Source organism: Aethalodelphis obliquidens, unplaced genomic scaffold, assembly GCF_003676395.1.
Source record: "Aethalodelphis obliquidens isolate GAN/ISIS:26980383/991018 unplaced genomic scaffold, ASM367639v1 scaffold89, whole genome shotgun sequence".
Classification (NCBI taxonomy): Eukaryota; Metazoa; Chordata; class Mammalia; order Artiodactyla; family Delphinidae; genus Aethalodelphis; species Aethalodelphis obliquidens.
Genome location: NW_020838033.1, coordinates 1,330,005 through 1,345,455, shown reverse-complemented (window position 1 = coordinate 1,345,455; position 15,451 = coordinate 1,330,005). Strand labels below are relative to the sequence as shown.

Below are 15,451 nucleotides of genomic sequence, written 5' to 3'. Positions count from 1 at the left end.
GCTGACCTCTGACATGTGCTAAGTGGAGGCTCACTCTGGGCCCTGCCCTGCCACGGAGTCGTGTGACCTTCAGCCGATGCACTTTGGTGGACTTTGGGCTCCCTATTCCGTATATGGGGAGACTTGTTTTTGGCCTAAGCTCTCCCCAGGAGTGTTGTAAGGATAAAATGCCATGAACTAAAAGAGCTTTGGGAAAGAAGGAGCTCAATAAATATGAGATTGCTGTTCCCAAAGACAGCTGGTGTGTTTTCAGTGGGAAGGGCTGAATGATCCCGCAGAGACCCAGGACACTTTCTCTGCCAGGATATCTGGGGAGAGTGACCAGCACCACTCAGAAAGTGTGCAAACTGTTCCACCGACAAGTGGGACCAGACGGCAGAGGCAATGGGCCTCCTGAGGAGGTTGGCTTCTCCCCCTCCAAGGGCATAGGTCCAAGATGCAACTAGAACTCGGGGAACCTTGAGTTCTAGTTAATCTCTCTGGGACACACCCAGGGACCTACTGCAAGTTGCTCCCTTCCCTAACTTGTTTTTCCATTTATAAAAGGTGCAGATGCCTGCTCAGTCCTCTTCACAGGGGTGTTACAGGGCTGTGAGAAAACACATCACCCAATCCTAAAGAACTCACTTTAGAGATTATACACAGTGAATGTTTAATAACTGCCTTTAAGTCCTTTGAACAACAACATATAATTTTTCTTCCTTATAATGATTAATTGCAGAATAGTCTTCCCTATGGTTTTACCCCAAATCACATTTGTGCATCGCTCCCCTTGCCCTAGGCTAAGAGGTGTACAGGAAATGGAAAAACCACTCTACCATGAACCTGAGCACAAACACCTAAGGAAGTAAGCCAGATAGTTTGACCAAAATAGACATTAAGTACAGTACACCCCAAAAGAAAAACACGGTGCTTGGGGAAATGGGTGTCCTGGTGCCCTCCCTTATACACATAGCTGAGAATTAACTGCAGATGAAAGTCCTTTGATGCTTAGAAACCTGAGACATCAGGCTGCCCAGGGTTAGTGATCAACAGTACTTCTGTTTGAACTTGCCTGGTATTTCACGTTTATCGGTACCATTATAACCTAGCAGAGTGTTACCAACGCCGAGTCTGACTTGGCACTCTCAGTTCCTGTGATCCTGTAGGTGAGTACGCCACCCCGAACGAGCTGGCAGCTCACACAACATTTTAAAATATCTTGCAATTGAGCTGAAATGACGCCTCCCTGTAGAGCCACTCACCTGCTCCTGTGCTCTCACTTGAACTGAGTTGAAGCAGGAGCACAGGGAGAAGCAGGCAGTTTAAAACCCCATTTCGCACTTGGCGGTAGAGCCAAAGCTGCCTTTCCACTTCCTTTCATCTTTACGTGCTCTCTCCAGCTCAAGCCTCGCCTTGCCCAGACACCTTCCTTCGTTGTTAGCTCTGCATTTCTGAGATGCAGTGACTTTTCTACCCGTCTCCCTATTAGACTGTGAACACCCTAGAGGGTAAGTACTGGTCCTACTCAACTTTGAACTCACAACATGTTCACAGGACATGTCACACCGAAGGAAGGGTTAGATGAATAGACACAGGACTGAATGAATATACCAGACCTGGGCTCCCGGCTCACCTAGGACAGGCTTGCTCTAGTATCAGGTGAGAGCCAGGCTGAGCTGTTGGAAATCCTTCTTGCTCTTGGTGACTGGTATGAGGCACGCCTGAGACCCCTGGTTGGGGATGCCAGGGGGTAGAGGTGGAGGGGACTGGCCTGAGAGCTGGGAACACGTCTCTGGTTAAAACAACAGGCCCAGGTGAGGACTGCTTATAGGCCCCTGGCCCTGGTAACGTGGTCTCACCACCTAACCAATCCACAGAAGACAGTTTGGAAGAACTATCAGTCCAGTAGGGAAGGAGCTAATTCATGCAACTTTCAGGATGAGAAACAGAGAAAACAAAGGGGTGGAGAAAAGAAGGAAGTTCAGCCAGTTGTATTTAAAACCTCTTCTCTCAAGGAGGAGTTCAAGATGAGAGGGGGCCTTTGGGGGCAGAGCTGCAGTGAACTCGGGCCCCTAGAGAGTGAGACGAGTGCAAGTGAGGCAGGTCTTGAAAGGCTGGGCGGGGGGTGGGAAGGCAGCCGCGCAGGAAGGAGGCTGGGCTCCCATCTGGAGAGCCAAGGGGCTGGGGCTGCTGAACAGATGGAGCGAAAGTTGCAGCTGGTGGAAATGCACTTTCATGTGTAAAGTTTGGTCCACGGAGGATTTCGACTTCCAACTCTGAAGGCAGCACTGGGCAGGTGGCTCTGCTCCATGCTCCGCCTTCCCCTCCCACTGCCACACAGAAAATTCGACAACGGCGGCTCTATGCCAGGACTCAGCCACCGTGCCTTCCACCAGCATCCCTTTCAACAGGCAGGAGCTGGCATGGGGACACCAGGGCACAGCCAGGATGGCGGAGGACTGCAATGTTTTAGCAGCTGAAGGGGGCAGGGGAATAGGAAGGATTAATCCAGCCTTCCCAGGAGGGGACCGAGAGGACCAAGAACAGACGCGGAGGTGGAGAAAGGGAATCAGACCTTCCAAAGCTGTTCATGACATACTGGGTCATGAACTGGGTCTCCGCTCTGGACTTGGTTGAGCTTTGGCTGAAGGGGACGCACTGGGGAAATGTGAACGCACAGCAGACTCTGAGGCTCTGGGCTCATTTTAGCTCAACCTTGAGAGAAGTTTCTCAAGGGGAGAATATATCTGTCGTTTTTTAAGAAATATTTGCCCATCAGAGCTTTAAGAGAGAAAGTGATTTTTACATCCTCTGGCTCTGACAGTTACCTGTCCTGATATTTAGACATTGGCCTGTGGGAACAGAAGCCACAAGCACAGCAGCTCTTGGGGGAACTGGCCACCCAGCCAGGTTAACCACACCCACGAGGGAGCAGCCTGGGCCATGAGCACCAAGCTCTGCCTCTTCCCCCTCTCTTTCTTTCTTTACTTGTGCGAGGCTGTGCTCCTGGCCATCAAAAACAGAAACAGCCTCTCTGTCTTGTTAAAATCCAAATGCTGTTTTTAGAGTACGTGATTTTGCTTCCTTAAAAAAAAAATAACAAAATAGCCAGACTGAGACCTAGTCCTTTTTATCTCTATTGTGTCCATTTTCCCAAAAGATGTCACTGTTCGAGAAAATAACTTAAAATATTCTTGGAGTGGAGGTAGTCTCTCTCTTCTTAGTGGGATGTCTTCTTGGCTCCTTTCCCAAACTTGGCATCGAGACCAAGACCTATAGAGAGAGAGAACACGGGCTTAACTCTATGGGGAGAAATGAAGCCTACAAATGATTTGGGGGTGGGGGGGTGGGGGTGAGCCTTGGTTCTCCAAAATTGGAGCTTTAAGTAAAACTAGTTTTCAAACATTGGTTTTATAAAAGCTCCTCAGAGAAAAGAGATTGGTATCAAATGAAAAAAAATCACCAAGATACTGGTAATTACATGTATATTTGAAATACAGCAGGGACTTCCCTGGCAGTCCAGAGGTTAAGACTCCACGCTTCCACCGCAGGGGGCACAGGTTCGATCCCGGCTTGGGGAACTAAGATCCCGCATGCTGCGTGTGGTGCGGCCAAAAAAATAATAATAATAATACAGCAAGACTGAAAGAAATTTAAGAATCAAACTTCTAAGCTAGGTCTCTCAGCTTACCCACAGCAGCATAAATGAGTAGGGAATAAGTATAATAATTTTACCCTGCTCAGTATCTGGGGAAAGCAGAACCACTGGAAAGAAATCACTCAAATGAAATGTTCCTTAGGAAAGCTAGAGTAGAGGTAATGCTTCCTTTTCTCTTTTAAAAAATTTTCTCTAAAGTAACCTAATACATTTCACAAATATACAAGTAAATATTAAGGAAAAAGAATAACGCTCTGTCACTGTCCCTTTGTGTGGTCCAGAGCTGCCTGCTCTGGACGGAACTTACCCAAGAACACAAGCACAGTGCCCACCCACTGCATGGGGCTGATGGGGTTGGCGAAGAGGATCACAGAGGCCAAAATGGTGAAGAACTTTCGAGTTGTGGTGATGATGGAGCAGGTCAGGGGACCAAAATACACCACTGTCATGAAGATGAAGCTCTAGAGAAAGACAGGGAAAGACTAGGTCAGGCTGGCTCTTGGCTCTCTATCTGCCAAGAGGTCTAAAGTCTGTAACAGGACATCACGGCTAATCTTGCCACCCCTCTTCTCGCAGCCAAGCCAGTCTCTTTTGGGGAAGCCAAGCCATCCTCCATCAAGGCACTCACCTGGCCCAGGGCACTAGTCAGGCCAAAGAGCAGGATGTTATAGATGATGGCAGGGTATCTTTCGGCAAAGCTCAAGAACTCCCAGAGCTCCCCAGTGAACAGGATTCCTAGGAAGAAACGTCAAAAGATGAACGGTGCATCTTGTGTGCCCGTATTCACACCCCTGCAGAGGCCTGCTAAAGCACTCTGAAGGAGGCCATGGAAAAACATATGGAGTGAGTTTGTATTGCCCCATCAGGCATCTCCTATTTTTCTGATAAGAGAAACTAACTAAAGACTCTTCTGGGAAATACTTGGAAGTTAATGAGTTACTTCTGCCAAAGTGATTGAACGCAGCAAACCTCAGATGCTGTGAAGATACTGATCCACACATCCCGAGCTCAAGGCAGCCCCAAGCACTGCTCGATTCCAGCCATCAGAAGCCTCCTCTGTTAACCCTAGTGTGTTGTATGAAAAATACTCCCTGTGTGCGCCCAGATTTTAAAAAAGTTAGGAAGCACTGATTTAAAAGCAAATACATCCATGTTTGAACAATATTCAGTATTCACCACATACCAGTGTCTCATCTCCCTCAGAAGAGGGCGAGTTCCCAGGGCACCCCAGCATTTTACTACTGTGTGTCCTCCCATGATACCCGGCACAGGTCTACCCCGATTGTGCCAGTAACAAGTAGCAAGCAGAGCCAACTGGTGAAGGTTTCTCCAAGGATTCTCAGGGGCCTGGACATAAAGGCATCTGAGAACTGATGGGCAAAGTTAGCAACTGGCACCAGAGCTAGAGATTATGTGGATGAGGGCAGTCTGCCCTCTGCTGATACGTAGAAAGAATAGCAGAACTGCTCCTTACCGGCTCCCAGCAGCAATGTCGACCAAAGGTTGATGTTCAGCATCATGTGGTTGGAGCCTGTTTGGTAGTGAGCCCGCATATGGTCCTGGGAAACGCCGGTCAGCCCATCCAGGGTGAGAGACAAGAGCTGGGAAAGAAAGAGTACAGCCTGCAGTGAGAAGACCACCGGGACCCTTCCTAACGCAGGACACAGAACTCTCACCTTTCTGAGACCCCTCAGAAAAGCCGCTGCCTTAAGACAGAGTCCTCAGAACAAAATGCTGCCATTTGTCCACAGGTGGAGGATGGGAGAGTCCACGTGAGCTCCCTCCTCCCCTCAGGCACTCAGAACGACAGGCGATCTGAGCCACATGGATGTAATGTGATCGGAGCAGGGCAGGAAGCCTACCGCTTCCCAACACAATGCCGTGAAGTCTGGCGTGCAGGGGCCTAGAACGGCTCACGGTGAGCCACACTCATTCTTCCACTAAAGCTGGAGAGAGGAAATCTAGTCCCAGCATGTTAGCCTCCTGGCTTGGAGTATAGGGCTCCAGAGACTGGATTCTGTGGTCACACTGCCTGGATTAGAATCCGGGGCAATGTAAGCCACTAACTCTGCCAATTAACAGCCATGTGACCATGGGCAAGTGATTTAACTTTTCTTTGCCTCAGTTTCTTCACCTGTAAAATGGAGATAATGCTATCTAAGTTATAAGGTTATTGTTGTAAAAATTAACTAGTTTACACGTAGAACACTTGGAAAAGTGCCTAACACCTAGTAAGTAATAGCTACTATAGTATTTTTTTAATTAATTAATTTATTTATTTATGGCTGCATTGGGTCTTCGTTGCTGCGCACGGGCTTTCTCTAGTTGCGGTGAGCAGGGACTACTCTTCGTTGCAGTGTGCGGGCTTCTCATTGCGGTGGTTTCTCTTGTTGTGGAGCACGGGCTCTAGGCGCGCGGGCTTCAGTAGTTGTGGCTCACGGACTCTAGAGCGCAGACTCGGTAGTTTGTGCACGGGCTTAGTTGCTCCGCAGTATGTGGAATCTTCCCAGACCAGGGCTCGAACCCGTGTCTCCTGCATTGGCAGGCGGATTCTCAACCACTGCGCCACCAGGGAAGCCCTATAGTATTATTTTTAACCCTGGCTTCCATGTTCCTTGGAAAGCCACAGTGAGAGACACGCTACTCCTTTCCTCTTTGCTCTCAGGTCTCTGGAACCTCACACCAGCATTTAGACACAGGCCTCAGAGTCATCCCTTCCCCAGAAGGAGAGCTGACCCATAGTGAAGTATTTTAGGCTCCCCACTATGGCCTTAGCAGAGCCAAGGGCTTTGCAGCCAGAGACAAAGACCAGAAATGTGGGGCAAGAAACATCACAACCTCCCTCAAAACATATAACTGGCCTTCTGCCTGCACAGGTGGGGATACTCCTCTGTTAAGATTACTGGAAAAGGCTTCCTTTCCCAACAGAATTGCATACCAGGAGCAGCTCTCCATAGCCAACTGTGTGTTCTTCTATCCCGACTACTTTCTTGGGTTTGTACATGAAAAGGGCCACTCCAGCCACAATTAGCAACACACACAGGTACTTGGCCATTGGATACTTCTTCTTCAAAAGGGTCACTCCAAGGAGCATGACTACAGGGAAGAAACAGAGTGGAAAATTCAGGCACCCATAGGCATTGATGAGCCCAACACTCTCCTTCTAGGAGCCAAAGACTCACGGGAAAAAAAGAATGTCTGAGAAGGAAAGCCGACAGAGGACAAAAGGAGGGTGCAACGCTGGCACCTAGACAGAGACGACTGAGCAACAAGGTTGAGCAAAGAGTATAAGGAAGGGAAGAGGTAGAGAACAAAGGTGAAAGTTCCAGGAAGGAACAGGGCAGGGGAGGGGCAGTAGGGAAGAGTGACAGGTTGAGGAAAAGGAAACTGATGATCAAATGGGATTTAGGGTGTCTAATGACAACGTGAACACATGGGACACCAAAATGATTGACTATGTGAAGCAGGTTAGGTCAGCCTCTGGCTCTCAGTGAGGATTACCAGCTAATGAACACCCAACACCACAGGAAGTGATAAAGGATGGGCAGGGGGAAGGGATGGAGGGAACCCGAGAGATAGCTATGGTGAGATGACAAAGCCCAGAGGCATAGAGCTCTAGCAGAGGAGGATCAAGCTCACTGCAGGAAGAGTGAGGAAGGAAGATGGCGACCATCTTCTTCTGCTTACCTGGGATGGGCTTGCACGATTTACCAAGGACCTGAAATTAAATTCAGCAAAAATAATTTCTGAGCGTCTTTGATGTGCCAGGTACTGTACTAGGTGCTACGATAAGATGAGTTAAGTGTGGGGCCTGCACCAGAGACTGCAGCCTCAGAAAGCAGCCCTACCACGGCCAGCCCACCACCACTAAACCTCAGATCTATGGTTCTTCACACTCTTAACTTCCCAAACACACTCTCTTTTTATTTAAGTCACAGGCCAGAGGGAAGCATCTTTCATCCTTTTCAAGCAACTTCTGAGCCAACCCTCATTCCACCCTAAGGTTTCACCTGAGTTGGGTAGTTGACAAACTGTAGTGCTGAGTTGCTGGAGACCATGGCACCCAGATAGGAGACAGAACAGGCAGCATAGAGCCAGCTCCGAGTACGATCCACCCTGGCAGTGTCAAAAAACTGGATCACTGGGAGAAGACAAAAGAAACATACAAGAGAAAGCTGGTGGGCCTAGGATGGACCACTGAGCAAAAGTCGAAGCTACATGAAAGGAATTTGCCTGTCAAATAAGATGAGAAGCACAAACTATTTCTGTCCTCTTAGACTGGGAAATCTCTGAAGATTCTCCAACTCTCCAATCCCACCTAACCCTAACACAAGACCTCATGGAGGGCAGGGGTGGGGGTAGGGTGTCCATTCAGTTCAAGGGACTAGTTATCCCTGCTGCTAGCCCCCAGGGAACAAAGAGAGAATGCTCAAAACATGCTTGAAGCTGACACATAAAGGAAAATCAAAAGGACAAAGGAAAAAGCTTTAAGTATTCTCACGGGGATCTGGAACACAGAAGACCCATTCCCTGCACATTTCTGACTGACAAGTTGATTTAATCTAAGGAAATGGGGTTTCACCCTTTTCCAAAGCCACTAGTTTTCTCAATCGAACAGAGAGGCTGTTGCAAGCACTAAAGGGGCTGAGGGTGCTGAGACTTAGACCTAACGCCTAGGATACAAAGGGGAGGGGACACACGACAGATTACTATCTAAGTACTCACAGATCTTGGCAAACACGGCATTGATCACGCATTGGATGAAGACCAAAGTTAAGGCAAAAGTGAACGTCTCCTGCTTGGCTCCCTCCCCATACTTTCCTCTTGTTCTAAGAATGAAATGCATGAGAAAGAGGGGAGGAATTAGTATACTTCCCTCAGTGCCATCTACTAATCCAGAGCCACTGAACACTTTGAAATTTTCTAGCCTCTCTAGACATAGGGAGAGTTTGGTAAGGATCACCGGGCTCATTGACATCAGAAGCTGATTTTATGGCATCTAAAAACTAGACATTCCAGGCTGCTGATCCCGTAGCCGAAGGAAAAAATATCCGTACAGGATGGAGCAAGAGGAAACGTGAAAAATTAGTTGGTGAAACGAGGTATCCTGGGCAGAACAAGGGATTTGGGCTATAGCAGCAGGGCCGAGGGCAAAGGAATCCGCTACCTGCAAGCATCTGGGAGTTCCCAAAAGGGGCCGGCACAGGTCATGGAAACCTAAGCCTGTGAAACCTAGCTCCTTAGAACCAACAGGAAAAAAGAGCAACCAAGGGAAGAAAAATAACCAGCTCCCGAGAATCCAGAGACCAACTTTCGCGTTTTGGAAACCTAGGGAGGTTTCAGCGGCAAAGGCGGTCAGGATGCCGGGAGGGCGGGGCGGCGTGGGGGTGCAAAAGGGAACAGTGGGGCCAGGGGCGGGAGGACCGTGAACCTGACCACAGGCTGGGGAGACAAGGCGGACTGGTTAGGGGGGCGGAGGTCTGCGTTCCGACCCGGGGGATCCGCTCACATCTTTTCCTGCAGGATCCCATAGTAGAAATAGCAGACAAAGACGCCGAGGAAGCAGAGCGGCAGGCGCAGCCGGTCGGGCACCAGGGAGCTGCTAGCGGCCATGAGACGCCCGGACGACCCGACCGGAGACCCGCTCACAGCCGGCAGCGGCGGCGGCGACAAGTCCAGCCGGACATCGCCGACCGGCGACAGGGGCCTCATAGGAGCTGCATGTGACCGCCGTTGGGCAGGGCCTCAGCAGCCACCGCCAGAACTGCCAGCTCAGGACCGCCGAGGGGAAACTCTTCAGAACCCTGAACCCGCTTCCAAGGAAAGGACACCCACCCTGGGGCCTTGATCTCGTCCCTGGTGGCCAGGGGAGCCCGCTGTCCCGAGGGTGACGCCTTACCCTCGAGACTTTCCGACCAGGCAACTCCGAGGACAACTGAGACCCGGAGCTCGACGGGATGGCCTAGGAGATAGGTGGACGTGGAATGATGACGTATAAGGATGTGGAGGTGACCAATTGGCTGCGCTGCGCAAAGGCAGACAGGTGGGCGGGAAGGAGGAGTGCGCCGGCCCCGCAAATCCAAGAGTCTTTTTCCCGGTCGGCTGTCAGGCTTCTGCTGGGTCCTAACGCCCGGAAATCGCAATGCAGCCTTAGCGCCCCCTAGCTGCTGCCCAGCGTCCCTGACTCTAACCCCTCTACAAGAAGAGCGTTGCTCAAGGCCTGGCTTTTGGGGAGCCGTCCTCCTCCTAGGGCACATCACTAGGCTCCCAAGGGCGGCAGAGCTTTTGTTTCAGCTCTGTCACTTAAAGGCAGGGTAACCTACGCATGTCACCTAAATTCCGAGCTACAGTTTTCCTAGTCTATATTATTACTAATAATAGCCACCTTGTCGCCTCTTGACTGTTCTGAGGATCAAATGAGCTGAGGCTGTGAAACGGTTTTATAAACTGTAAAGCGTGCTGTGCAAGTTTAAGGTATTTATTAGTCATTACTCTTTCTCAACTCTAATCTTATTTCCTCACATCCTCAAGGTGGAAATGGAAGCTTGCCGAAGTGGATTTTCTTCAGGGTCTTACAACTCACCGACAAGGGAGCAAACCCTCCTGCATTGATGAGCTCCTTGTTGGAGCCCCTCCCTCATCCCAGTGTTGGACCTCCACGTGCTGACACCAAGAACTAGGGCCGGACTGACCCCAAGGCTTGCCACTACCGGGCTCAAGCCCCGCCGTAATCACTGGACTCTGGGTTGCTCTTTGGGTAGAGACTTCTTCTCCCCTTCTAGCAGCCTGCTCCTTTGGCACAGCCTCACGCAAAGGAAGGAAACTCGGGGCAGCACCACACCCATCCCTCCGGGCCTGACTCACTAAGACTTTGGGGGTAGGCCAAACATCTTTCAGGGGAGGAGTAAGAAGTAGAAGATAGGGTCTGTCTGCAACCCCCTGTGTCCTTTAGATAAGTTGGGGAGGGGGACCCCCACACATTTGTTCTCTTGCCCAGTGGTTTACTTTACTGTATTAGCCGACGATTCCAGGGCACGGAGCTGGGGTTCCAGTCCCAGCTCTGCCTCTTTACCAGCTGGGACTTCAAACAATTCACTTGACCTCTGAGTCAAGTTTCCTCATCAGAAATTAATGGAAATGTAACAAGCGGTAGAGTACTGTGGTTAGAAGCACAGGCATTGGATTCAAAAGATCTGGTTCCCAGTCCTAGCTTCCACGCTTTGTACCTGTGTTTTGGGGGCAAGGTTTATCAATTTTTTTTTTGTCTTTCCCTCATTAGTACAGTGGGATTTATCACATCAGATGGTTTGTGATATTTCAATGACATTTTATGTAAAGCATTTTACAGTGTATCTGATGCTTACCTAGCCAATACATGGTAGTTGGGATAGCCTGGCTTAAGAGTTTGTTTTGAGGTTTTATGAGATAGATAGATATAATTGTAGTTATTATGACTGCCCTTGGGGTAGTCAACTTTTAACCCATACAGTGGGGATAATGTGTCTTTTGTGAAAATGCTTTGTAAATTGCAAAGCACTATCAGAATGTTCGGATGGTTATTCTCATTTTCCCCAAAAGCCTAAGAGCTCTTACGGGGGGGGCACTATAAAGCTGAGGAACAGTTTCTTCCGCCCTCTGTGTTGTGGGCACTCACTGATGTGCAAAGAATACTCACAAGGAGCTAAAGCTTCCCTAAAACTGTGCCCAGAGATTCGATCTGAATGCCATTCCCTCATCTTGTTTTCCTTGCTGATGCAAGGAGCACCCACAATGTCAAACTGTCTCCCCTTGGTCACCCTTATGTCCCTGCTAAAATCCACTCTCCCTTAGGGTGTTTTTCCAGACTCACCCAAGAAAGGATGACTTCCCCACTGACTCCTTCACCCCACCTCCACCACACTCTTCATTCTGGACACACTCTCCCTGGCCCTACTGTTTCTATGTCCAAGTAGAGAATGCAAGCCTGCTGTCCTGAGGACACAGACTCTGGATCCATCCCCCCAACATTATGTATTAAGTAAAGGCTCCTCTTAAAGACAAGGATGAAGTGATTAATATGATACCCTCAATCTCCATCCCGCTCCCTCCCCCCAAAAATATTTAACAGAACCTCAAGCTGCTGGGTATACTTATTTATTTGGTCTATTAACACCAAGATCTGCAAAAAACAAACAAAAAAACACAACTTCTAAACACAGGATAATAAAACTTGAACATTAACATTCTTCTTCGATTTTGTGTAAGCTCTGCAGTATGGAAAATATACAAACTTCAAACAGCTGCAAAAATAGTGTCTTTGGGAGAAAATAGAGTTTCTACATCGATACAAGAAAAATAGGCATTTTTCTAATCCAACCCAGTCCTGGGGCAGGTGGAGGGTGGAGAGTCACCACTTGCCACCTGGAGGAATGCCAGCTCTCCCTCTCCCCTACTACCCACCTGGGGCTGGGCAGGCTGGGCTGCTGCTTAAGACAATCTTAGGGTGAAAGCGAGATGAAAATGCCACTTAGGAAAACGCTTGGTTCCCCCTCTGCCAGCAGCTGGATTGGTCAAGTGTTATGGCCCTTTCGGGCTGCTTTGGTCAGCTCCTCCAATGAGAGGGAGGTAGGGGGATGGGACTGAGAGGATCGGGTCTCCTCGTCTGTGTCTGGGGAGGAGAGGTAAGGAAATCTGTGGTGTCCGCTCTCCTTTAATCATGGCCAGCTTGCTCCATGATAAAGACAAGGGCCCCATACACAGTCCTTCGGACTCACACCCAGGGGTGGGGGACCCAAGACCTTCTGGGTGAGTTTTCCACCAAGTGAGAAAGGTGACAAGAACACGGGTGTGACTCGTGAGCTGCCCAGCTGCTAGTGGAGGAGGCAGGTCCCCTCACATTCGAAGGGGCAGGGGTCCATCGGGAAGAGGACCCAGGGCTTTGACACAATACATGAAAGTGCTCAAAGGCCAGGAGGGAAGGGCTCCTTCATCCCCCGTCTCAGGGAGCTCGGGAGGGGCCTGCCACCAAGGCACTGGTCTCCATGGTGAAGTGGGGGTGGGGCCCTCAGACCACCAGGGAGCTCTGGAAAAGCACGGGCTCTTCTGACGGTGGGGGGCGCTGCCAAGGCTCGAATGGCAGCGAGGAGGCCTTGGGGGCCTCTGGATCCTTCCGAGGCGGTGGCCTGGGGCTGGCCGGGGGAAGGGGGGACCCTGGGCTTGAGGGGCAGTTACGGAAGATGAAGCCCATGCTGGGGAAGAGGGGCTTCATCAAGCTGACGGGGCAGAAAGCCGAGCCGGTTGGGTTGAAATGGACTTTGTTCTTGTCAGGACAGGAAGTCAGGAAGGCCAGGTCAGGACCTGGGGACCTGGAGGATGGAGAGAGAAACACAGACATACATGTGTGCATGCACACGAACAGCCGGTGAGAAGGGGCGAGAGGTGTCCCAGCGTCAGGGGAGCGAGAGAGCTAGGGCTCTGTTCAAACATGGTGGTGACTTGACCAAAACAACGACAGGCTGCTGAGCAACCGCCAGCGCTCAGCAGGCCCCTCAGCTCTCCACGTTCTAGAAATATGGCTAAGCAACAGGAAATCTACTTGAGCTAAAAACAGGAGGGATTAAAGCTAGACGGGAAGGAGAACTTCCTGACAGTGTGATTCTAGAAGAGGAGACCGAGAGATCTTTTAATTTGAGAGATTTCATCACTGAACAGTGGTTTAGGGGCAGACCACTTGCCTGAAAGCAGAGATCCAAGCAGAGTGACTTAGACTTTTTATAGCCTAAAGCAGGGTTTCTCATCCTCAGCACTACTGGCATTTGGGCCTGGATAATGCTTGGTTGTGGGGGCTATCATGTGCATCATAGGATGTTTAACAGCATCCCTGGCCCCTACCCACCATACGCCAGTAGCACCCCACTCCAAATTGTGACAACCATTGCCAGATGTCTCCTGGGGGGAAAAGTATCCCCCATTGAAATCTACTGACCTCAAGAATCTAATTCTTGAGCAGATTTGAAAGGTGTGATTTTCAAAACCCTTGCTGGGAGGAAAGGACAGCAGCTAGACCTTCTCAGGAGATCTAGGTTCTAATTCACCATGTGCTCCTGGCCTAACCTGCCTCACCTCTAACATGGAAAGAATCCCTACCCTTCTGATCATGTAGGGGAAATGAAAGGATTAAAAGAGGTCAGGTCAGACAGTTCTAGAGTAAGGAATCCTTATGATAAAAAAGGAAGAAGAATGTCTGGCCATGCTTCAAGGGTGAAGAGCCCTGAGAAGCTGCTGGTTATGAGGATTCCGGGCAAGGAGACAAAATTGTGGGAAGACAGTCAAGCTCTGCACCAATGCTTCCCATCGCCTAACTTTTCCTTGAAGTGTAATGTATACATACAGAAGAATGCACTTAGTGTACAGCTTGACAAATTGATTACTATTTTAATTGTAGAATTCTAATCATTCCAAACCCAGGAAGAAGAGCGAGGCACGCAGAGGAGGGCGGATGTTGGCCCAGCGTGAGCGATGGGAGGAGAGGTAGAGGGAAGCTAAGGCCTGTGTGCAGGGTGTGTTTGGAAGCCTGGGGTCCCAGAGGACTCTGCAGCAGCAAGGTGCCCCCTGACTGAGAAGGGCTTAAAAGAATCCCACTTTAGGAAGAGGTGGGGGATGGGCAGGAGAGGGAATGCTCTCAGTGTGTGCATGCATGCACGAGGAGGGTGACCCAGGGGAGATCAAGTAACACTCGAAGGACGTGAGGGCAACCAGCGTGACCCTGAATGGCTTGATTCCCTCCCTGGGAATCTCACACGATGGGCAGCCAGGAAGAGGAAAATGTGGCAGAGGAACCACTAAACATAAGAACTTCCCAGTAGGAAAGTTCATACAATAAAGAGACACCAATGAGCTGAGAATATCTATCCCCGGATATCTAAGAAAGTAACTGATGGATCACCACCTCTCTCAAAGGGTTAACATAGGGGCAGGAAGCTGGATGAGATGACGTTAAACCTCTTCTGTCCTTATGAGCCTACAGAAGAATAAAGACAAGGAGCAGCCTAACTGCCACAAGCAATTCCAGGTTGTAATTACTCAGCTATACTGTGGACTGGGGAAGGGTACAAGAGCCCAGAGTCTGCTTGAGCTACGAGATCTGGCCTCTTCCCCACACACGACCCCAGAGGATCGAGGGTTCTTGGAGAGATGCCAGGCAACAGTGATGATGGGAGCAAACCCTCAGTGCCCCTGGTTTTCTCCATAATTCCCACTCTGGGTTATGTAAGTGCCTCCTGCTACTACCATGGGCTGTCCTCTCCCTTATCTGAGATACAGATGGAGCCATCAAGGCCCCACACCCTGTCCGAGCTAAATCTCCACTCACATACCATAACTAAACTTCCTCACTGCCATCGAATCCACAGCTTCCAATGTGAATCGGCCCCGATGTATATTACAGCGGCAGTGGGAATATGGTGAACTCTCTTCTTAGCTCCTGCTAAGGGGGACCGTGGGACATTTGGAAAGTTCTGGCTCTTGATTCTCTCTGCTAACGGAAGGGAACTGTACTAAAGAAATCAACTTAAGAATGACTTCTGAATTGTCCAGTCTGGTCTGGGAATATTCCATAGTCCTTACTTGCAAGGACTGGAAATTTCTGTCTGGGAGTTCATGACACTTGAACCACTGCAGCTGCAGGGTGAAGATTTGACTCAGAAGCAATCAGAAAGCTTTTTAGGCTCCCCCTGCCACACCAGTGGGCATGAGGCGCTTCTAAGCTCTGTCTGAAGAGAATTACTAGTATGTTCTCTCTCTGATTATGGTCTAGCAAATTCTCACACCTTC

The 15,451-nt window shown here is 49.7% G+C and overlaps 2 protein-coding genes across 9 annotated transcripts in view; both read right to left on the bottom strand.

The window, feature by feature from the left end:
• Positions 1-3,019: 3,019 nt before the first annotated feature.
• SLC35B1 (solute carrier family 35 member B1) lies at positions 3,020-9,651 on the bottom strand. Of its 4 annotated transcripts, none has more exons than XM_027094518.1 (9): positions 9,540-9,651; positions 8,366-8,469; positions 7,651-7,756; positions 7,328-7,358; positions 6,579-6,736; positions 5,115-5,241; positions 4,269-4,375; positions 3,948-4,101; positions 3,020-3,255 (listed from the first exon to the last, which is right to left on the bottom strand). In XM_027094518.1, the coding sequence occupies exons 2-9, from the start codon at positions 8,395-8,397 to the stop codon at positions 3,203-3,205; spliced, it is 768 nt and encodes a 255-aa protein (XP_026950319.1). In that variant the 5' UTR covers positions 8,398-8,469; positions 9,540-9,651; the 3' UTR covers positions 3,020-3,202. The 4 variants fall into 4 exon arrangements, with proteins under 4 accessions (XP_026950319.1, XP_026950317.1, XP_026950320.1 ...); XM_027094516.1 differs by having other exon boundaries at positions 7,651-7,781; positions 9,150-9,606; XM_027094519.1 differs by having other exon boundaries at positions 9,476-9,575.
• Positions 9,652-11,757: 2,106 nt separating this feature from the next.
• FAM117A (family with sequence similarity 117 member A) overlaps positions 11,758-15,451 on the bottom strand; it is a 42,978-nt gene continuing 39,284 nt past the window's right edge. For all 5 annotated transcript variants that reach the window (XM_027094512.1, XM_027094511.1, XM_027094513.1 and 2 more), the window contains one exon: positions 11,758-12,984. In XM_027094512.1, coding sequence (XP_026950313.1) covers positions 12,684-12,984 — 301 coding nt within the window. In that variant the 3' untranslated portion in view covers positions 11,758-12,683. The remainder of the gene's footprint in view (positions 12,985-15,451) is intronic.